General features: G+C 41.3%; 1 protein-coding gene across 1 annotated transcript; it reads left to right on the plus strand.

The window, feature by feature from the left end:
* The first annotated feature begins 680 nt into the window (after positions 1–680).
* Positions 681–23,286, plus strand: pibf1 (progesterone immunomodulatory binding factor 1). Its single transcript, XM_071520435.1, has 18 exons — positions 681–1,174; positions 1,357–1,457; positions 2,095–2,293; positions 2,766–2,885; positions 4,185–4,318; positions 4,558–4,666; positions 4,876–4,995; positions 5,087–5,148; positions 6,020–6,145; positions 6,861–6,959; positions 10,821–10,986; positions 14,394–14,544; positions 15,122–15,212; positions 16,148–16,250; positions 18,270–18,400; positions 19,907–19,991; positions 21,508–21,690; positions 23,078–23,286. Exons 1-18 carry the CDS (start codon positions 911–913, stop codon positions 23,129–23,131), a joined length of 2,298 nt encoding a protein of 765 aa, XP_071376536.1. The 5' UTR covers positions 681–910; the 3' UTR covers positions 23,132–23,286.
* Positions 23,287–24,015: the final 729 nt, after the last annotated feature.

A 24,015-nucleotide genomic window follows, 5' to 3' on the forward strand; every position in this document is an offset into this window, starting at 1 on the left:
ACACAACTAGCTGGCTAGCTACCCATGTGTAAACTCCCTCAGTGGGACGACAAAACCTTCCCAGAGTTTTGAGAAACTCGTGAAGCTAAAAAGTCGCATTTTCTGGTCTTGCTTTACACCCACGTATCTCTCCGATACAATAATTGCTATCTGAAAAATATGACTAAGTAATACGAAAATAATATCAGCGCGATTTACTGTATTTGACGTACAACAATTTTGAACACTGCATTTAATTTTTGTAGGCCATCTACCGCATGCTCAATGAAAACAAAGCAGAGGAAGGCAGAGGGGGATTAGTTGGCTAGCTTCATAAGGGATAGTTAGCTAACAGAGCACCCCCTATAAGTGGGGAGTGGTATTGCATAATGTGTGCCTTACAATGCATAATAGAGAAGTGGGTGTTGACGCCAGTGTATGTTTATTACGGTAGCGGGCGCTGTAGCCAAAGCTCGTCGGCGTTGGGGTCGTTGTTTGTCTGCACCGACCGCTCCACGCCCTCCTTGTCAAACTGTTGGCGGTTAGCAGGCGGTTTGGAGCGGGACCCTTGAAAATAAAAACAAACCGTCTGTTGGTGTCAGCTCCAAGGTATAACGCTGTATTGCGGTTACTAGTTTGTGGAGGTTTGGTAGTTGGGATTAACTAGTGAGTGGTGCGTGAACAAAGCGGGTAGGAATTTGTTTTCGGTTCTTCTCTTACCGCTTACTATCTAACGTTTACGGTTAACGTTAGCCTGTTCCAGTAACGACGTTAAACGTAGCTAATGCGTTGGTCAGTTGGACGCAAAGATTTAAATATCGCGATGTCCTTGAACTCTTGATTCACTTTCTAATCCGACTAATCTCAGACTCGCTAACTAGCTAATGCACATACAGGCAAAGTAAGAGGACGCGAAGTCGAGACCGAAAACATGCCTCCCAAGAAGCATCAGATGAAGCCGAGGACGGCCAACATCTCCAGCTCCCTTGACCTGGAGTCGGAGGACCTCAGCCTGGAGACCACCGTCCCCACCGAGGATATCTCCTCGTCCGACGATCAGCGGGACGGCTCGCAGAAGGTGACCCGCCAGCTGATCGAGAGGAAGGAGCTGCTCCACAGCCTCCAGCTGCTGAAAATCGAGATGTCCCAGAAGAACCTGGTTATAGACAACATGAAGGTCGACCAGCTGACCAAGGTAAGGGGTGTTGTGGAGTTTTGTGTGTGAGAGAGAGAGAGAGACCGAGATGGAGACTAAGTAAGAGAAACCACCTGTATGAGTCCCAGCGTTATCATTTTTGTCTAGCATGTTTTACTGGAGACATAAAACGACACAGTGCCTGCCTTATTTGTTTACTGGGTTGTGTTGTTGTGTTTCAGATTGATGAGCTGGAGGAGAGGCTAAATGATGCCCTACACCAGAAACAAGTCTTGGCCCTGAGACTGGACAGCCAGCTCAAACTTGCTCAGGAGGAGAACAGGTGAGGGATGTGGAGGCAGCGGTAGACTGAGCTACATAGGAATATAACTGATAAATTAGGTAGGATGTGACACTGATTTACTCCTGCATTCTTGTGGCAGCCCAACACACACACACACACACACACACACATATATATGTAGATATATCTGATTTCTGTCATGCCGTTCTACCATCATTTCAGGGTTCCTATGCAGATCTGTAAAGTTATATATACAGTATATATAGGAATATATTAAAAATAAAGATGACTTTGATCATCTCCAGCTCTTGAAAATGTTTAAAGTAACACAGGAATCTGGAAAGCTACACAAAATTTGTTTGTGTAGTTGAAACTTATTGACCCACTGACATTTAAAATATTTGTTGTTATCAAGAATCAATCAACAACTATAGTCATATGGCTTTTTGAAAGCCATCTTGCCCAGCCACTATCTGCATACATCTTGAACACCAATTGGAAAATCAAAGTCTGCAAAAATATGAAAATTACATTTAAATGGGATATGTGTAGGAACCCCAAATAAAGTTTTAACCAGTATAGCTCTCTCTATGTTCTCTATTCTGCCAGTTGGCAGGTAAGCACAAACCTGAACTAAGCTAACAGAGATTATCCTCACCTTGGGCTGTGACTGCAGGAAGCAGCAGGCTCTGCGTAAGCAGGAGATGGATGCGATCCTGCTGAGGCAGCAGCAGCTGGAGGAGACCAACCGACAGCTGTGCGACAGGGCTGGAGAGCTGCGCAGGTCCCTCAGGGAGCTGGACATCTCCCAGGACAGGTACCAGGAGCTCCGTGACCTCCCCGAGGACAAACTCTCCATACCTGAATACGTAGCTGTAAGTAAATGCAAGGTCTCCCTTATCAATACGCCACCCTGCTGCACCCTGCTGAGAGTGATGAGAAAGAGGAGAGATGATGAGATGATGATGAGAAGTTGTTGGTGGATATTCATGATATGAAACTGACTGTCCTGATATAGCAATGAGATTGTTAATGAATGATGATGATGATGATGCTATGAGCAGGTTTGTCCCTGGCTCTTGATAAGTTTAACTGGTAATATCACTAATGTAATGGTTTTTATTCATATTGCCAATATGCCAGTATTGTATGATTAGTTGTGGAAAGTGGAAACTAAAATCACAGTATACGGTTATGCACGATTAATTTATTGAAGTGGTCAGGGGAAAAAAACATTTTGGCTAGTTTTGTCCCTTAATGCTTGAAATTTCAGAGAAACCCTGGATGGGAGGATGAGGAAGCTGCTGTTGACAAATTCTGTGGTTATTTTCTTTGTGCGGTGCTCAGATGCGTTTCTATGAGGTGGTGACTCCTCTGCGGGCCCAGCTAGCAGAGCTCCATGTGAACAGAGGCGGCTTGACTGAAGAGCTGGACACACACAGAACCCAGATGAAGGCCCTGATGGAGGTACCACACACACACACACACACACACACAAACACACACACAAAGCCTTTAATACCTCTATGCTACACCTTAACATTCCATATTGTCATCTTTAATTTTTGTTGTTTTGAGGTGAGATGTTTTTTAAGATCCTAGGGTAATTTATCTCAGCTGCACAGATTATTGTTTCCTTCATATTTTATCACAGTTTGTGGTCTGTTTCTGTGTTTACCGTTCAAATAAACTTAAACATTGAAGATGTTTGTGATGTGTACATGTGCACAGCATATCAGCCAGGCACTGTTTTTGCATCCTTGATTTCTAACAAGCTCAGAAAACCATCCAGTTGCATATGATATTCTGTGATATTCTTTTTGATGTAGACATTACACTTCCACTTTAGGTACACCTCTGCCTTTACACAAACACTCACTCATCCAGACTGTGAGCCACATATAAATAAAGCATGAGCATAAAGCATGCAGAAAGGGTCGAGAGGTTCTGTTACTGTTGGGCGAGACGTGCAAAGTGACTTTGAACATGGTTTTATTTTTTGGTGCCAGACGCGCTGGTTCCAGCATCTGAGAAAGAGCCACCCTTCAGGGATTTTCACACACTAAAGTGTCTAGAGTTTACAGAGAGTGGTGTGATTTAAAAAGAAAAAAAACAAAACAAGAAGTCAGCGGGAGCCCTGTGGGCGAAAATGCCTTGTTGACAATGATGCAACATGCTGAAGGCAGGGTCATAATTTGGCATTAATGGCATGAATCCATCCAGCCTGGTGTCAACAGTACAGACTGGTGGTAGTGTAATGGTGTGGGGAATGTTTGAGTATTGTTTGAATGCCACAGCATACCTAAACATTGTTGCTGACCAGGTGCATCCCATCATAGCCACAGTCTACCCTTTTTTCAAATGGATACTTCCAGCAGGAAAATATCCCATCATCTCAAGTTGATTCCAGGAACATGACAGTGACCTTAGCTCAGTCCGCAGATCTCAACTCAGTAGAGCACCTTTGGGATGAGGTGGGCTTGGATGTTCGCCGCATGAATGTGCCGTTGAAAAATCTGCTGGAACTGTGTGACACTATTAAGAGAGCATGGACCAAGATCCCTGTGTGACGTTTCTAGCACCTTTTATTTTTTATTTATTTAAATTTTTTTATATTTATTTTTTATGTCTGTAAGAATTCAGGCTGTTCTAGAGGCAAAAATGTGTCCTGTCCTGCCTGGTGCTAGCTGAGTATACCTAATAAAGTGGATACTGCATGTATATAAATGCTGGTTTGCACATGTTTGTGTGTGTGTGTACGCACAGAGCTATGAGGAGGAGCGGCGGTTGCGTACAGAGCTGGAGTTAAGGAGCCAGAGACTGACCCTGGAGCTGGCTGACACCAAACAGCAGATCCAGGAGGGAGATTACCGCAGAGACAACTACCCCAGCCTCAAACGGTGTGTGTTAACAGGTGGAGTCTTTAAAGTCACCATAGTTTCACTCACTCGAATCATGCACAACCCCCACCCCTCCACTATAGCGGCTAGAAAGTGCTAGCATACTTTTTCAAGAATCCATTTTTTGGGACAAATATCAAATTGTGATTATATTTTTTCTCCTTTTTGTGTTTTCCTGGTTATGTCGCTGCTGCATGTGAATGTTAGACTTCATCTGGTGTTTGTGCTGTGGTTTGCAGTGAGCGCGACGGCTTTGAGACAGAGGTGAAGGAGCTAAGGAGGAGACTGGAGACCCTGGACTTGACTCATACCACACAGACCAGGGAGAGGGACACCCTCAGCAAAGAGGTACTTCACACACACACGCACACACATGCACACACACACATACGCACGCAGTCTCCTACTTTAAAAAACATTAAATGTCAGATGTCTACAATTTGTATTTACCAATCCAGAAATATGGCTTTGTCCTAATAATGTCCATTTAAGGCTCTTCTGGCCGAAATACAGTTATGTATGATTGTCCACAATGTGTTTCTCTTCTTGTCCTGCAGGTGGCGACATTGCAGCAGTCAGTGACTCTGCTGCAGAAAGACAAGGACTACCTCCACAGGCAGAACGTGGAGCTCAGTGTCCGCTGTGCGCATGAAGAAGATCGCCTAGAAAGGCTGCAGGTCTGTAGAGTTGCACTACCTAATGCAAACAGCTGTAATTAATCGGAAGGCCTCATCTAATATGTCCTCACTTCTTGTTTCTAACGTCCAGGTACAATTAGAAGACACCAAGAAGGCCAGGGAGGAGGCCTACGAGAAATATGTGGCATCCAGGTTAGGTTCCTGCTGATTTACACCAGTCACCAGCAGCCATTCAGGCATATCTAACGTTCTGATGTTTTTAATAAAGGGCACTTAAACTGCACCTGAAAATAGTCAGACACCAAACAATGACCTCACTTCTACTTGGAGTGGCTGGATGGCTTAGTGGTTAGTGAGGTTTTCCCCCAACTGGAGGGGCCCAGGCTCAATCCCCTGTGTGATTAAATGTGATCCAGACCATAGGCTGATAAAGCACCAGTGTTGCTCTCCTGACCTGTCAAAGTATCTTGAGCAAGATACTTAACCTACGGGCTCCAGGGGCACCACAATCTGGCTGACCCTGCGCCTCATGCATTACTGCATTACTCTGGTGGAAGACCATTGATTTTAAATGAGTGAATCAGTTCCTTTGCAATGCATTGCGTTTCAATCCAGGTATCACGTGCACTGGATTTATATTACTTATGAATTGATAATGTACATGTAAACTAAAATGAATGCCATTTTGTCTTGTGTGATGAATGTGATTTCATCAGTGAAGCAAACTTCCAACAAAAATGTATGTTGTAATACTACAATCAGTAACCATATCTAATCAATTTAATCTCAATACGTCTGTAGTCAGGGATCCATTTGTTGAAATCTGCTCAACTCTCTTTCAACTCTGATCTGATCTGCACCAAGAAAGACTCTTGGGGAAAAACTGTGACAGCAGATTTTCACCACACTCTTCAAGCTTTGTTTGTTGGGGTTAATTATGGTCAAAAGCATCTACTGTGTTTGTGTCCGTTTACATAGTTTCAGACTCATGCAACTTCTGTTGTGCTGCTCACTCCTCTTTTCACATTTGGGACCATGTTTTTCATGGTTCTTCGCATTCCAGAGACCACTACAAGTCAGAGTATGAGAACAAGCTGAGAGAGGAGTTGGAGAACATCAGGCTGAAAACAAGTCAGGAGATTGACAACCTGCAGAGAACCTCCAGGGAGATGTATGAGAGGGAGAACAGGTACTGCTCTTGTCTCATACACCTCTTAAGATATGTACAGATGTTAAATATTATGAATAAATGCACACACCCAAACAAGTTGTTGATGCTGATGTATTTCTATCAACATCTAGGGAAGTAGCAGTCTTTGTGCCCATACCACTTGAAATTATTTATTCCACCATGATTCAGCTAAGGCTTCATCTGGGTGTTTGTTCATCAAAGGGCAGCGCTAATTTCACGAGATTCTCAATTATCAAGTGCAGATGTAGCCGTTGTTGAAGTCCCACTTTTTTACATTGTTGCTGTTCAGCTGCTGGAGTACTAATGCAGGATGCAGTTTCTTATTTAATTTATCATTTCAAAGAGGGGCAAAGTGTGGAAAGTGGAAATGAATTATACATACACTAGAATTGGTAAAAACAATAATTAAAATGCCCCTTTGTTGTCGTTCTCAACCAGTATGAAACTCATTAGTCTAGTAGTTGAAATACAAAGTAATGCCACACATGCAAATTTTGTGGAAAGGCGATTATTACAGAAATGCTTTGATTTTAGGTTTGGAGTGGCATTTTTCAGAGTAGGTTCAAAACAAAAAGAAATGTCATGAAGTCTAAAGCATAAAGCATGTGTTCTGTACAGCATAAAGCACTGGTGCTTTTGTATTGGTATGGAGGGCATCTTCTGATTTGTGTGCGTGCGTGTGTGTGTGTGTGCGTGTGTGTGTTATGACCAGGAACTTACGTGAAGCCAGAGACAACGCTGTGTTGGAGAAGGACAGAGCAGTGGCTGCTGAGAGAGACACTCAGTCCAGATATGACCAACTACTGGAACAGTGAGTGAATTCATCCTACACATAAGAGGTTACTACAGGTCTGTACATTTAACATCATCCTTCTTTGAAATACAGTGAACTACACTGAGTCTTTTCTTTTTCTGCTGTTATCATTCAATATGGTTAAAAATGTAATGTCATTTAATATGTTCTAAAATAGAGGCTAATAAATATGTAGAAGCTGACAGTCTTATATTAATATTTGACTTCCTGTATATTTATACATACAGTATTTATATCTTTTGATTTAAAATCAATTTTGGGCTGCAACTCTTTAGCAGCAGCCCTAGAGACCAAGTCACACTGGTCGCTGTAAGATAGCGGATAAATGCTTGAGGAGGATTGCGTCATCAACGGGGTATGACATGATGTAGCCTTTTAGCAAATACTACCTTCTTAGACAGACTTTAAGGGGCTAAACACTCCTACTGCAGCTGCTGCACTTAATGTACTCTACTTCAAGAGTGCACTGTTGATATGCTGTAAACCAGGGATCCTCAAGCTTAGCCCGAGGGCCGCCGTTAAACTGTCAAGGAACACAGGCCAGTTGGTGCAGTTTTCTGTTGTCACCGTCAGCTGCATCAGATTTTGAATCCATTGCTTGTCTTTGTAAGCAAAGTGTGATAGCTTGGTGTGTGGGGATGAGCCAGCGGTGGCAAAAGGTCCTGCTGTTTTTTGCATTATTTGACACAAATCTATTTTCACGTGATTTCAGACCACTAAAAAATGTTACAGCGCGCTCTGCTGGTCACAGTACCGTATTGGACAAGAATTCAAACAACCATAAAACTGGTTTGAAAAGGATTGTAATGACGTCTTTTGAATTGATTAATTCATTTATATATGTATTTATTTATTTATTGGCTCAATTGTTCAGCCCAGAAAATCAGATCGGCGGCTGCCAGAAAGTTCTCTATGCTGGAAAAACCCAGCAATGACTCGGGTATGATTTACTGTTGTATACAGTAAGCTTATATAATTTTGACTAACTGGGAATCTACTGCAAACTGTGTGCTTGTGCTTGTTCTTATGCTTTTGTGTGTGTGTGTGTGTGTGTGTGTGTGTGTGTGCTTGCGTGTGAGCAAGCGAAAGCCTGTCATTAGCGCATGTTGTGGGTGCGGCGAGAGTGGTGGCTGTGGTTTACTCTCTCTTACTAAAGATCACATGAAAGCTCTGAAGTAATGGTGGGGTCAATAGGTCACATAGAAGCCACTGAGAGGTGAAAGGTCAGTTTTCTACCAGCTAGTATCTCTGACCCGACTGCCTGCTTCTCTGGAATGAAATACTTCCAGTTCAGGTTGAACACAAACTGAGAGAGAGGACGCTGTGCTGAACTGGAGACAAGTTATTCGCTGAGGAATTCTCCTCCTAAAACTATGGATGCCAATACTTTAGATTGCTTCTCCGCACCACTTGCTCCTTTTTTTTCTTGTTCTTGGATAAAAAGGACAAGAAAAATTGGCATTGACAACTCTGAAAGAAGATTTAACTGTGGGCTTTTATGAGATATCTGCTTCAGTTTGGCCTTTCCATTTTTTCATTGATTACAATGTAAATAATTGGTATATTTGTTAACATTAATTTCTAGTAATTTATTTTGAAAAGTGGTATACATATAAAGTTTCTTATTATGATAATACTTATTATATAATAATACTTAAATCCTACTTATCCTCGGCGATTTTATCAAGTTGACAATCCCAGTCTCTGCTTCAGGCAACATGTCCCATGTCTATATTGCCTCAAAAGATGCCTCTGGGTCATGGCCTTATGGGGTGTTTCCACCTCTTGCATGGATATTGCAGCAGATGCATTGTGGGCCCTGGTGCGTACGCATACAAAACACACACGCACACACACACACACACACACACACACACACACAAAGCCAGCATTTTCTTTTTCTTTTTTTCTTGGGGAAGAAATTGTTTCAGGTAGCCTCTTAAAGAAGATATTCTGGTGCTGTGCCGTATCTCTGTCACATAAAACAGTTTGCATGTCTTATATTTTACTTGAATTGAACAAATCCTATGTATTAGCATCTTATTGATATATATATGTGTGTGTGTGTGTGTGTGTGTGTATGTGCGTGTGTATCTTATACTTATTTTCTCTGGTACACACAATTTAAGAAAAAAACATTGAAATTATGAGAAATTATGTAATAAAGATGTGTCCAAAAATTATCTCAATTCATATTGCAGCTGCAATATTCAGGAAAATTTGTATATATATATTTCCCCAATATTGTGTCTGCGACACACAGACAGATAGACTCACACAACAGCAGCAGCAGCAGTGGTGTCACTGTCACTGGGTTTCTACTAGTGACTTGACATGCCAATCATTCTTCCAGATCCAAACTACCAGCTGTTGGTCATTCCCTACCCTCCCGCCCCCCTTTTCTCTCTCTCTTTCACTCTCTCTCTCTCACTCTGCTGCGATCACATTCCCACTCTGCGTCGCATCCCAAGCCAGCAACGACAGATGCTAGCCACAAGCCTTTAACCCCTAACCCCACGCATGCCTCTATTTTTGGGGCAAAGAATGAAGCGGACAAGCTTGAAATGGCGTCAGTGATCATTCTAGCGTGGAGGGCCAGCTACAATCTCAGCACTCTATTTCAGTTTGTCACAGCCAAGAGCTTGTACAAAAACACAGACAGTATTTAGAGCGGTGTCCCATTTTCACCTCTGTAGTAGACCTAAACGTGCTGTCAAGACATTGCCCTGGGGAGCTTTCCTTGTCAGGGACTCTTACATAGCTGCAAATATTTCCAACTCATTACTATCAGCATATTAAAGGACAGAGAAAGAGCATGGCTCGGTACACCGCACTGGAAAAACATGGTTCATTTGGTTAGAAAGGTATTGCTTCTTTGCAGCCACCATTGACAAAAGCGGGTATAAAATGTCGATCGTTTGTACACGTCTGTCACCGTGAGCACACAGCTCAGGCCTGCACTCTTACGGATGATGAAATCCTATCGGGTCAGCTGTAATCGAGGGTTATTAATATTATCCAGCCCACCTCTGTGGCCTGATGAAGTCCCTGTGTGTGTGCATATGTGTGCATGCATGCACATGCATTTATGTCACAAAGCTGTGCCTTATGCAGGGCAGTGACATGTTTTGAGAACATAAACTAAAATATGTTGAGTGTCTTGCCTCTTTCCCTCGCTTGTTTTTTTAAAAATTAAACTGTTGAGTAGAAACACCTTTCTCTTGCTGCCAGCTAGACTCATTTAAGATCAAACAAGCCCAAACACTGCCGTGAGCGCCATTGAGAAATACTGTTCTCTAATCTAAATGATGACTTGACTTTCCTGCTTGGTGACCTAGTATAATAGTTTGCCAAGCTGTTAGGTGCCACTGCACAATTTATTTGAATATAAAACTCCAAATTGTTCATTGTGCAAGACAAGGCACACCAACTTATCGGTTGCTTGCCAATTGCCAAACAAACATGTCATCATACAAGAGAGCCACAAAAACAGAAACAATATCCATGGGGTGTGTGGGAGTATTAATAAAGTTAATTTGACATTTTTGTTTAATGCTGTCATTACCTCATTTGTTTAAACTTTTGAGAAACCACTAGGCATGCCTGAGCTCAACCAGAAGCCTGGTGGTGAGTTTGGCCTCTCGGCGATAAGGAGGCTGGGCTTTGGTCCCAGTTGAGTCGGTACACAGAGTCTCTCTGACCGCCTGTGAGTTGACGTACTTTATCAGTCCAGTGAGCTCTCTAGAGGTATACACATGTAGTATACCATACCAACCATCATAACGACTATTTATTATTATTTATACGATGCACATTCACATTTTTTAGTGAGGTGTGTGTGTGTCTCCATGTATCCAGGTTTCGTCAGCTCCAGCTGGGTACAGACAGCCGGCTGGCAGAACTGTCCAACCAGGCCAAGCTGCACTCCTTCGAGGCCGAGCGTGCTCAGATGGTCAAGGAAGAGACGGCCAAGGCTCTGGCCCAGTGCCAGGTGGAGTGTGAGAAACAGCAGAAGAAACTGGAGGTACTGTGCAGACAAGGAGACGAACAGGAAAAAAGCTTTCACTGATTGTAGTGTTGAGGCAGACCCAGTCATCTGTCTATCAACTTAAATCAGTCTTACTCTGTCTTTTTGCTCTGTGCCTCTTTCTCTCATGCTTTCATTTCAATTAATTAATCTTATAATACAATACAATACAACAATGCACAATACAATAGCCTTTATTGTCCCCAGGGAAAATTATTTTTGTAGCAGCTGATAATGTAACTGTCGGGTAGTGTAATAATTTATCAAAATGTAATAAAATATCCTTCTAAATGAGTGAAAACGTAATAAAACCTGTTAATGTAATAATCAATAATGGATAATGAAATAACCTCCTCAGAATGATATTTTAAGATATTATCTTCCTGATTCACTTGCTGTACTTTCTGGAGGTGTGCGACTTGGTTAGAGGGTTAGATGGCTAGATGGTCAGATTGATAGATGGATACATAATTTATCCCAGAGGGAAATTTAGTTGTCACTAACAACAAACTCAAAACCCCATAAACAGCACAAGAAAACACTAATAAAGCTAATAAAAAATTAAAATTTGTGTAATAACACAATGTATATGTACAACCTCTTAACATAAATGATACAGTAAAAAAAACATACATATCAACATTTTCCACAGTAAGCAATAATCAGTAAAAATCCATGTTCTCCCCACTAATACAACATATACAAGAAAGACATTGCACAAATTCGTTTCCACATCAACATATAATGTAGGTCCAAATTTTGATTGTCCTTGTCCAGTTAGCATGTTGCCCCAGTGGGCACACTGCTCATCCTGGGATATTGCACGTAATGACATAGTGACATATTGGTGTAATGACATGTTACTCATGAGCACATCGGAAAAGATGGCACGTTCATTTATCAGACAAAGTGACATAATGCGTATAATAATGTTGCAATGTTCAGTGCTCAAGCCTGATTTTTCAATTCTGACAGTAAATCTGCGATGCTTCGTCCCTGTCAAATCACACTAACTCATAATCAGCATCTGCAAACTCGGTGTATGATCACAAATCGCCCTGGAAACTTGGAAAACAAGTTAGAACTGGAAATGTGTAGTAATACAAGCACTTTTTCTCCTGGTGCAAATTGTCTCAGCTAGGTACATCTATTGTGCAGGTGTTGTTGACGATGCTGTGCCTGGAGCAGATTTTCCTGCATACCTCTTGACCCAGTGAATAGAGTTTTATTCGTAGGTCCTGGCGTATCCAGTGTCGCTCTTACTTATACTCGGACCATCCTCCCAGCATTCTTTAATCAGGCCCAGTGAACCCATGGGTTTTTCTCTGTATAGCAGCCCAAAGGAGGAAAACCCTGTGGAGGCCTGAGGTACCTCCCGCACTGCAAATAACAGTCTACCTACTTGATCTTACACATCATTGCCTTAAGTGTTTTTTTTTGGGGGTTTTTTCGAATGCTCGATCATCACAAGGTCATGTCCCTCCATACCGGTCTTCGGCAACATTGTGTCAAACAGGAAAGACCGTGGAGATGGTGTTCTGGTTCTTGCCCGTGCTTATTCATTAAGCACCACACAAATGAACGTCACAAAATACATACTACCACTGCTGAAATCAATCAAATCAATCCACAGTACTTAAAGATAAATGTTCAACCAGTCTTTACACACGTCCTTTTCAGGCTGTCTCACTTGCCAGCATGTAAAGATGTGCTTCTCTTTGCCATCAGTCCAGTGGCTCCTCCTGTCTGTGTCTACTGAAACACACACAGGTATAAGACATGGTAATTGAGCACAGGTGGGCCATGTTGTCACTATGGGCCGCTCCTGAGATCCACCTCTCGACCCCTGCCCTGTTTGCCAGACTGAAATATTTGGTATAATGATGTACTGAATGAATGAGGAAGCAGCAGATCCATCCGGTGTGCTAGAGCTGAGTGGGCTGGTGGAATTGTAAAAACTCTATAAAGCATCTGGTCAAAGGAGGGGTTTGGCACTTCGAATCAAACATCTTTTCTCTATAAACACAGTGAATAAAGGCCTGGCTTCTGATGTAATATTTGAAGTGTGACAGATATCAGGTGAAGGACATCTTTTGAAAATAGCTTTGAATTTGTTCAGATTCTTCTTAACAGTGAGTTTTGAAACAGTTTTGGGACGAGCTTGCTTTCAATTAGAATTTCTTTCTTTGTCCATCTCCCTCTTTATGAGGAGATGGCGACAGGTAATTTAATCCTACTATTTGGTAACAATGTAATGAAATGTTGGAAAATGGTAAATCTATACATGCAAGGCTGTGACAGTGAATGGTAAATGTACACATTTGCTGGTAAATGTATAAATTTACCATTTTCCCACATTTACCGTAACAGCAACACTGAAAGAGTTTTGTTGAGTTTTTTGGGTGAATAACCTGAAGACATTTTTTATTTCAGTCAAAACAGTGGAGTACACTGACATATTTTTAATTGTAGTCGCATTTTAAAGTTGTTTTGCTGTTGATGCTTAAAAATTCCACCCCACTTAAAGCTTCCAACATGCACATGGATACTCATGACATCTTTGGTGTTTCTTAGGATTTTCTACATTATAAGTATCATGAGTTGTTACATTATGATTAAGTATCATTACATCATCAGTTGAAAATCCCTTACAATGTAATAGTCGCTGGTTAATGGAATAATGTATTACATTATCAGGAGAAAAAATGATAATACAATAACAGTCTGAAGATACGAATACATTATCTGGCAATTTGTTACCTTAACAGATTCACATTGTTAGCATTAAAAATGTTTCCTCATAGAGCGATATTTTATTACATTTTGAAAAGTTATTACATTATCCAGTAGTTTTTACATTTTCAGATCCAACAGGCCAGCCAGAAAACACAGTTAAATCATCGGTCAGGTTATTCTTCCAATGCCATCTCATGAAAATGAAGTGCACATCGTACTCAGCAGTGGGCAGCATATAAAAACAGTATTTATAACTAAGAACCAACATTCACAGTGTTGTTGTTATTCTAGTCAGGTTATTCTTGTGGAGCAGCCAGAACCGAGAATATGATGCATGTCATGCACATTAGTGGGTAGTATGGTAGACCGCATATTCTCAGCTATCACTGAAATCAAGGCGTACAATCTTGCATTAATGCAAATCACACACAATAAGAAATGTAATTTTAAAACAAACATTTACAGATATACCTTCTATTGTCATTACGTCCAGTGAACCACATATTTCCCAGGATTTGATAATATGATAATTGAAGGCGAAATTCATCTTTTTGCTCGCCCCTCTCCACAGGGCAGTCAGAGCACAGGGTTTGCTACAGAACAGTAACCCCTCCGTCAGTCCTTCTCCCTCTCTCTCTCCCTCACTCCTCTCTCCTCCGCTCCCTCAGGTCCTGACCCAGGAGTTTTACAGGCTGCAGACGTCATCGGAGAAGCGGCTGGCGGAGCTGCAGGCTCAGAATGCCGAGCAGGCGGCTCGACTGGAGACTTACGAGAAGCTGGAGCAGGAGCTGGACCAAGTCACCATGCAGGCTGCCGAGAGTAAGGACACAACATTACTTCTACATTACGCATTACGATTACGTACACACAACATTACTGTAAAGTCAGAAATGTAAAAGCCTAGAAAAAAAAATAGGACACTGATGCTGTTGTGTCCTCAGATGCATCTAACAGGGGGCTGCCATCTGTGAATGTGTTTCCTGCAGGTGTAAAAAACTACAGGGGAATCTTTATGTAATACAATTTCAAATGCTTTGACAAATATTGCATTGGATTAATATGTAGGCACCAATATGAGAAGAATCAGTAATTGCTAGCGGGCAGCTGTAGTGGAAGGCCTTGTGAGAGTGGAAGGAACACAAGTGGAAGAGAGTAAAAGGATCTTGTGTTAAGCAATAGGATTTCACTACAGGCTTTGACCAATAGATTGTCAAAAGCCTGGCACAGGAGCAGGACATGTTAGCAATAACCACAATGTTACCACCAAGTATACTTGTACTATAAGGATGTTATTGCCACATCTTTATTTTAATGGTCCTGGAGGTATAGGCTACATACAGTATATACAGTATATATATATATATAGATATATTTTTGTGTTTGTGTCTGTTGCCAGTTGAGAATGAAGAGGAGGCAGAGAGAGTTCTGTTCTCTTATGGCTACGGTGCCAACGTTCCCACAACGGCCAAAAGGAGACTAAAACAGAGGTACAGTACATGATGGCTATGGTTGCACTTGTTGTTTCAATGCGTCTTTTATCATCCAGTTACGCCGGGACACATTGTGACAGTTCTGGTTGCACCAAAATTGGATTTTGCTCATGTTGCTATCGGATCTTTAAAACCAGGTATGGCAGTAGTCAGGCTCGAAAAATCGAAACAAGTGTAACTATAGCCCAGGACTGCAATAGGTGTTTGTTTTTGTATCAAAAGGAGAGATAATAACCTGGCAGTATTCTACTGAGAAGCTACTGATGTGTGTGTGAGTATTTCCTCTGTATTCATTTAGCAGTGGTAATAACACAATTAACCAGGGTTAGACCGATATATTGGTTCGTCAATATATGGCTACATAAAAACAGCCTGTAAAACATGCATTGAAATTGTATTTTCTTTGCATTTTTTATTTATTAAATTAATCGTTTGATTATGTTTTCTTCATTCAATTCTTCATTTAAAGGCCTCATGTATTTCAGAGTTTCCCCTACCAGTGAATAGGTGAGGTGGGTCAACCAGCCTTAAATAGCTGCTAACCCTAAAACATTTTCATGTGGAGAGATGTATCCTATGGTCTAAATGCAATTTTGATTTTCCTCCCTGTCAGGAATGAAATTCTGTGGGAAATACTTTTCTATTTTTAATTGTTTGGCCTGAAAATGGTGAAAACTGCAACAAGTGTTGGGATGTAGTTTTCAGAAAGATTTTTTTTTACCATATCCAAATAAGAACACTTCCAGCACTACATTCTACACTACAATAAAATCTCTGATCAAAACAACCATGAATGTGGAGCCAAAACCAAAATTGCCCCCAACTACCACTGTTACATAAATTGTTGGTGAAACACTAGTGTGTACTTGTTGCTGTGATGATGTTTGGGGATTTTTAAAACTGTGTGTTTTGTCTGTGTGGGTGTTGTGTAGTGTTCACCTGGCCCGCAGGGTCCTACAGCTAGAGAAGCAGAACACATCGCTGAGGAGAGAGCTGGAGAGACACAGCTCACAGACAGGACAGATTTCTGAGGAGGTAAACACATACACACACACATACACACACATACACAGTGAGGGTGCGTGCCTGCCTGGGGATCAACATCATCAATGGGATAACCTTTAAATGGATGTAAAAGAAAAGAAAAAAAAAAGCACTGCAAGTAGGTACATGCAACACACACACGTCTTCCCTGGAGTCTGTTTTCCCACCGTTGTGAATCTCCTAAAATAACTGAGATCATGGTTATTCCGCTACAGCGTTTATTAAAGCCATAATGATTTATTTCAGGTAGCTATTACCTTACTCTCTGATGACATAATAGTGTTATTATTACAGAGCCCAGCGAGGTGCTCCTCTCTCATCACCCAGCATTTACCTTCTCACACCATGGCATGGAAGTCGACTGTCAATGGCAAGAGCACAGCTAATTGCTCTTACTTTAAAGACGGACTCTGCACTCATCAAGCCCTGCAATTCAGGGTGGCTTTTCTCTGTGATACAAAGAAACAATGAGAACTCATATGATTTTGGTCGCCTCATATGTCACTCTCTGTATTTTAAACCTCTTTGGTGAGGGTTACCTGACTTGGTTTTTGGGGAGCTTATGTCCCAATTTAACCATGGGCCCAGTCTGGCTTTAAAGCCGTGTCAGGAAAATGAAAGGGTGTTTGGGGAGAAGAGACAGCAGACAGCAGACAGTGCAGAACTTAAATGAGAGGAGTGAGAACTTGGAGACTTAGTGCCTGTCAAACTTGTTGACAGAGAGGAAAACAGCGCCAAAAACCGTGACGGCCATTCTCCACACTCTCCCAACAACTCGTTGCACCAGCCACTGAGGCTTTTGTTGTGTTTGGCACACTATGTGCATGTGTACGCAACACTGAGAGTTAATTTGGGTGTGTATATTTTGTCTGTGCGTGACTTTGTGTGTGTGTGAAGTCACGTGTCTTATACTCGTGTTCTGATGTGAAAACCAGCAGGGTTTGAAATTATGTGAATGACAGCTTTGGTAGCCAGTGTCTTTGACTTTGCTGTTCCTTATTATAATCTCGGCCAATGATAGGAGAGATTGAGCAACCCAGAGTAGTGATGTTGGGCTGACTTGTGACTAAAGAAACCAGCCATTCATCTGTCAGCTTTGATTGATTGGCACTTGTCCAGAATACTTTATGATTCAGAACATGAAAGCAAGAGGGTGAAAAGTTATACTTCCTAACACAAAAAGGTCTTGGGTGTTAACCACTTAACCACCCACACAGATGTCCTGACTAACTGACTCCTTACCCTCCCACCCAGTCTACTCACTGTCAAACACTACTGGCTGGCTGTAAAAATGGTTTAATATGTAACACCATGACTTTATCTTTTGTTTCCCAGATTTTGAGCATGGAACTGACTGAAAAGTAAATGGATATGTATTAGGCACATACAGACTCTTGTATGTGGGATCATACAAAACATATCAAGACATAATGGCATATGTGCACATTATGTCTTAATTCTGACCTTTCTGTTAAAGCGACTTTAAATAAAGCTCATTTGGATGTCAAAGCTCAAATAAACATTCATAAAAACTCACATTTATTGTCATTGAACCAGTGTCTCTTGATGACATCAGAGATAAGGGAGTCCTGGCTCTGTTTCTAGTTTTGAGAAAGAGTCATTCGTGTTCACAAATATTGATTGAACTATACAAAGTCCTTGTAACCAGATGTAACTTCAGTTTTATGGTGGAAATGTTCCTTCAATGCTAACATCGGCTTTTTCAAACGAGTGGTAGAGCTGTGTTCTGTATAATGAACATCGTGCTGACAGATACTTGAATCAGTCAAGCTCTTGTTGTTGCATCTTGCCACATGTACGTCTCATGCATGACAGTTCAGATTCATGCCTATACCTATCCAATCATATAATACAAACAAATCAATACCAGTAGAAATTGTCTTTTGATTTTCAGCTATATTAATAAGTGAATAAAAGGGAATCAATCCTGACTTTGTGTAGGTGAAATTACTTTTGCTATAATTGCTGCAATAATGTGTTGTTCCTCAGTTGTCAACAGCCAACCGGCTGTTGCAGCAGACCCAGCAGCCCTACAGCTACCTGATCGAGACAGTGCGACAAAGAGATGCACAGATCAGCAGCCTGAAGGAACGCATCGCCTCGCTGGAGGACGATGTCAGGTACACAAGCGCAAAGACACACACAATGGACACACGTTTCTTTCTGTGCAAGAACAAACTGAACTAAGAGAGACATAGATCCTGCTTTCAAAACACTCTTTCTTTGGTAATTTCACCTGTTGCAACGTTTAACTGTAGCTGTAGGCTTTCTCTCTCGCTGGTTTTCTTCACTATCCCTCTTTCTGTTCCTCTTTCCGTCTCAGGCCTTTCTCATTCTACTTGTGAGTAGGCCTGTGTATGTGCATTTGTTTGTCAGTGTCCCGTGAGTGAGTATTTCCCGTCAGTGCACCAACACCACACTGACCTGAATCCCCCCCCCATGTCCCCCCTCTCTCTCTCTCTCTATGAAATATGCAAATTAAGAGACTGTACAGGTTTCCTCTTGCCGCAGTACTGTTGAGCGCTCACCTGGGGCTAGCAGAAAAGAAAAAATGCCATTAATGATCTCAAGCTTCTCAAACCTCCCCCTCTGACAGAGATATTGAAGCTTTCCCCCAGCTGTGTAGTGCTATCTGTTTAACAGTAGAGGCGCAGCTCATTGGAGAGATTGTCTGGTCCAGCCCATAACATCGGCAAACCTCAAACCCAGAGACAATCAAATAAACTCTAGTGAACTCTAATCTTCTAAGAGTTCGAATGTTGTGTCCTTACAAAAACTTAATCACTTTATGTACTGCAGTCTCTCTGTCTGCAACCCTGTTTGCTTTCAAAATGTCTGTATAAACTGAAGTGCAAGGTTTTGCAGGTGATATGCAAAATTTACTCAGCTCCTCTAGTGACTAATACCTTGGTCACCGCAGGACAGAGGCAGATGTCAAGCCTTACCACCTGCGAGTTTAGTGTTCCCAGTGAAAAGTGGTCAGGCTACCAAGGTGTTATTTCAGGATTTGCGAGTTGATTTGCCTTTAAAGCACCACCATTACAGGCTCCTGCTTGTACTTTTCACAGCCCCAGGAAAGAACACTTGGACAGTACAGTTGAAAGCTTGAGGTTTTCTCACAACCTATAACCCTAAGAAGCTAATGAATTCCAGTTTATCACCTTGGTCAATTTAGAAATTCATGACTCCCATGTATTTCATTTCTTGTTGGACTATTGATGGTTTTATACCCCTAAATTATACCCTCCATGCTAGTAAACGGAACAGCTGCCGTTAAGAATCACTTTGCTTTAAAGCACCACATGATCTATCGGCGTCTAACTGGACTAACTTGTTTGCCAACTTTCTCCTGGTCCTTAAAGTAACTAGAATACAAGAAGATGGAGACAAGGAACATTGAATGATTTATAGTAAATACAGTAATGTATTTATATGAACTCAAGTAGGATCTTAACAAATCACCTGCTCGCATGACCTCTCTGCCTGACCTGTGTGTGTGTGCGTGCGTGCGTGCGTGCGTGCGTGCGTGCGTGCGTGCGTGCGTGCGTGCGTGCGTGCGTGCGTGCGTGCGTGCGTGCGTGCATGCGTGTGTGTGTGTGCGCACATGTTTGCCTGTGTGTGTCCAGTTTGCTGAGGAAAGAGCGGACTGCTCTGCAACAGGTGAAGAACAACATGGCTGCCGATCTGGAGAGACTCCTCAACCATCGAGAGGTACCCATGACGATGATGATGATGATGATGATGATGATGATGATGATGATGAGGGCCATGTTTTGCACTGATGACAGAATTCCAACTACTGGATCCTATCCAATAGCCCATTAGCCCACTAAAATACCACGCTTAGCCTCAGGTGTTATGAATGTAATGTAGTTATGTCTGCTACTTTCTCTCCTCCACTGCTTCCTACACTGATTCCAGCAACATTTGCAGTACTGACAACAAAGATTTATGAGTAAAACCGCCGTGTTGCAGTCCATGGCCTTCCTCAGGGTTTGATAGCATTCTCAGCAAGTGTTCCTGGAATGTCTTACCTGCCCATTCCATACACCTTGTTAGTGGGTGAAGTTGTGCCAGAATACCTTTTTTGTTTCAAAAGGGTGGCATTTTCTCATTGAAGCCTGGCCTAGCTCTGTTCTACTGTATATGTCCTGGGTGCTAAGCTGTGCTTCTCTTGAAATACACAAAATCTACCAGGTATGTCTCTTGCGTAGGAGTTATCTACTTTGCTAACTGTAGCAAGTTGCAAAACATTTTTACATATGAAATAAAAGGACATTTGATCATCATAGGGCAAGTTGTTGCGGTGTGTTGAAATGTGTCCCTCACTAAGAAATTATCACTCAAGACTGTGTGTGCTTATATGTGTGTGTGCGTGCATGTATGAGCGTGTACCCCAAGCCAGCCGTTTGGTGTATGAAGTATGTGCCCTGTCATAGACAGCTGTTCCTCAGCCTGGCTGTTTGGGATGCCACGGAGGTGTGTGTGTGTGTGCGCGTGTGTTTATGTGTGTGTGTGCTTATGTGTGTGTGTGTGTGTGACATGCCAGGGCTCATGTCCTCAGGGGTGATAAATAGAACCGTGAAATGGCCCGGAGTCCTCCCCTCTGCCCTGCTGCCACCCCAGCAGACCCTTGAGCTTGTTTGGCTTGTTGCAAGTCGTCCCATAGTTGGACTTGAAGAGTTAAACTCTTTAGCCTCGTAGTACAGGACATTTCATCAGATAGCAGCATTAATAATTCTTGAAAAACATAAAACATTAATTTTAAATTAATGTCTCATGAAATTTAGAAAAGGTATTATCTTAAAAAGTTTCATCATTTTGCACTAAAAAGTATCTGTACAACTACAAAATGTAGATCATGCAATGTATATGTGGTATGTTAATATGAATTTTCAGCTTATCCCTGCTTGTAGTCTAGCGGGAGAACCCATGTCAAAAGTGACCTAGCGATTTAGTTAAGCTGTCTCTTAACAAATACTTGACTTGGGTCAGGTTTTCTAGCCTTGAGGTGGTCTGACAACCAACTGTCGAAATGAACTGGTGTGTCTTTGTGCAGGGATGTGATTTATCACAATTTCTCTGGGATTTAGGCTTTTTGGAGGCTACACTCCCAGCCATTTCTCATGATGATTCATGTTTTCCTGCGGTACACTATTGTTTTAGGATTTTTCTTTACACTGTTCTGGTCACATCCCTGTTTGTGTGATCCCATGTGATTCTCCAGGAGCTGGCGGTGATGAAGCAGGTCCTGATCAGCATGCGGTCCGGACAGGGAAACGCTCTGAGCCTGTTGGAACCAGATAGAACTGGGATCAAGACCACCGGCACCGGGAAACACCAATCCAAACGAATCAGCAGAACCACAGAAGAAGAAGAGCCGGCAAGCAGACCCAAACCCACTGTGTTCGTAAGTGTCTGTCTGCTGCCGCCGGTCACATGAATCACACCACCTTATCCTCCTTGGAGAGAAGTTCAGTCAAAAGAGCACAGTGGTTTGGCAGGAAATAATTTATACAGTGTAATGGTGCGATATTTCCCCCCACAATCTTATAATTGATACATTCATGTCAAGTATCAATATTCTTAATTATAAGGCATAAATGCAAAACCGCGTAATAATGTTGTAATAAATTATGTACTTGAAAATGAAAAAAGAAAGACCAAAAGGGCTTGAATTTCATCTTGTAATTGATAAATGGCTTCAGTTTGACATTTTATTACCCCAAGGCATATTATTTGAGCTTTTTACTACAGTCAGTTGAACAAAAATAAAATAATAAATCACAATATATCGTTGTGCTTGAATCACAATACTTTTAGTAGTTACAATGCAGAACATTGAGAGTTATTGCAATATTATTGTGATTTGGTCCCAGATATTGTAATAATCCCCAGCGCTACGTTCTACTGAACATTATTACGGTGATGATATTCATAATAGCTGCATTAGGATCACTAAAGATTACTCATTGTTTGTGACATTTTTTTTATTTTTTATTGTGTCACTGTAAACATCTGTGAGAAAGGTCAAGGTGAAGTTACAAGGAAAGGGAAATAGGTGAGAATGTCTTGAGAATCCAAACAAATTTGTTGGTAAATCTCGGGCATACACTTTATTTATTGATTGATTAATTTACTTATTTATTTTATTATTTATTATTATTTATTATTATTATTTATTTTCTTTATTGTCATCTATGTCTTGTCCTATTTATTTAATACTTTGAACTTGTTTGTAACTCGACATCATTGTAAATGAGGGCAACCTCAATGGTTATTCGAGTTTAAATAAAGGTTTGAAATGAAATGAAATGAAATCTATTCTCCTATGATGTCGCCTTCAAATATGAATGTTTGTAAGGGACATGTATGGTCGCAGGGTGGAGGACAGGGAAGATAATGTTAATTTTTCATATGATGTATGAATGAATATATGAATATCTTGGTGTAGGGCATCTGTGCAATATTTTGGTGTAGGGCATCAGGCAATATTCTTGGTGTGTATGTTCTGGTGTATATGGATCTGTGTGTGTTACTGAATGTTAACTGTAGTTTGATTGTACATTGTAGATTGTAAATTGTGTATATATGGAGAGGCTGTGAGCTGCTACGTCACCTGTGTTCTCTCGAATGCCCAAGACAAATTTCTCCTAAGGGAGACAATAAAGGCTAATCTTGTCTTATCTTATGTAAGAAATAGAAAATGTGAAAAAAAAAAAAAAAAAAGAATCCAAGAATCCTTGTCATGCTTGTCTAACCATTGTATTCCCTCTTTCTCTATCTTTTCATTGCAGACCAATAAGGAAGTTCCTGATTGGTACCGAAAACTGAAGCTCCAGCCCAAATGACCAATCATTTGCATTGTTACCGATGATTTGAATAGAGACTCAGGGCTTTAAGTGAAAGGTTTTATCGAGATTTTTTGTTTTAAACTTGCAAATCAAATTTCGTCAAATGTCAATAACTTTTTTTTCTTTTCTTTTTTTTTTAATATAAAAATGTTTGTGGAAGACTGTTTTGTTATTCTCATCTTTTGTTACATGTTTGGGGTCTGATTCAGAAGGGATAAATCCCCTGAGGCTGGTCCAAAACCAGAGGCATTACCTTCCACAGGATACACATTCCTACCAAACTGACTGGCCCAAAAAATTCCTCTTCCTTGGCAGTCATCTGTTTTATTAGGTCTGTCTATCATTATTTCCTCATCCATTCGAGGTTGGCCAATGCTGGTGGCTACAGACGAACAGTGTGGCTGGCCCTCTCACAGAGAACCTTAGCCTTTGATTTGTACGAGCCGAGACTCCTTTGGCTTTAAATATAGACATACTAGGCATACCTTTATCATTTCAGACCCATGTTCTTATTGGTGTCATATTAAACTTAGCCAGGAGTTGAATGCTGTGCAGTTGACTAGCCGTTTTGTCAGCTCCTTTTCTTTCTATGTCCCTCATTCTCAATTTTTTTTCCACTTTTTCTCTCCACATCAAGCTAACATACAGTACTTCCCAATAGACCCTCATCTTATTATCTGAAATAACTTGAACAGAGACTATACAATGCAAAACACTGTCTATACATATATACCAATTACTTGTATGCCCTATCAGTTATGTTAATTATTTGTAAGCTCAATCATTTGTGTCAGTCATTTGCAGTTCCCTTTTATCTCTGAGTTGCCGGGTATTTTTTTCTCCCATTTAAAAGTGTATGATAAGATTATATAATAGGGGGG

The sequence above is a fragment of the Centroberyx affinis genome, unplaced genomic scaffold (assembly GCF_046629955.1).
Source record: "Centroberyx affinis isolate AG114_WGS23_722 - 3 ecotype Tasmania unplaced genomic scaffold, CSIRO-AGI_Caff_v1 ptg000801l_1, whole genome shotgun sequence".
Lineage (NCBI taxonomy): Eukaryota > Metazoa > Chordata > Actinopteri > Beryciformes > Berycidae > Centroberyx > Centroberyx affinis.

Excerpts from the sequence above, each read along its gene's own strand:
- pibf1 (XM_071520435.1), top strand. The coding sequence starts at position 911 with ATGCCTCCCAAGAAGCATCAGATGAAGCCGAGGACGGCCAACATCTCC. Across the intron at positions 4,996-5,086 it reads ATCGCCTAGAAAGGCTGCAG|GTACAATTAGAAGACACCAA; the intron begins GTCTGTAGAGTT and ends TCTAACGTCCAG. Across the intron at positions 6,146-6,860 it reads ATGTATGAGAGGGAGAACAG|GAACTTACGTGAAGCCAGAG; the intron begins GTACTGCTCTTG and ends TGTTATGACCAG.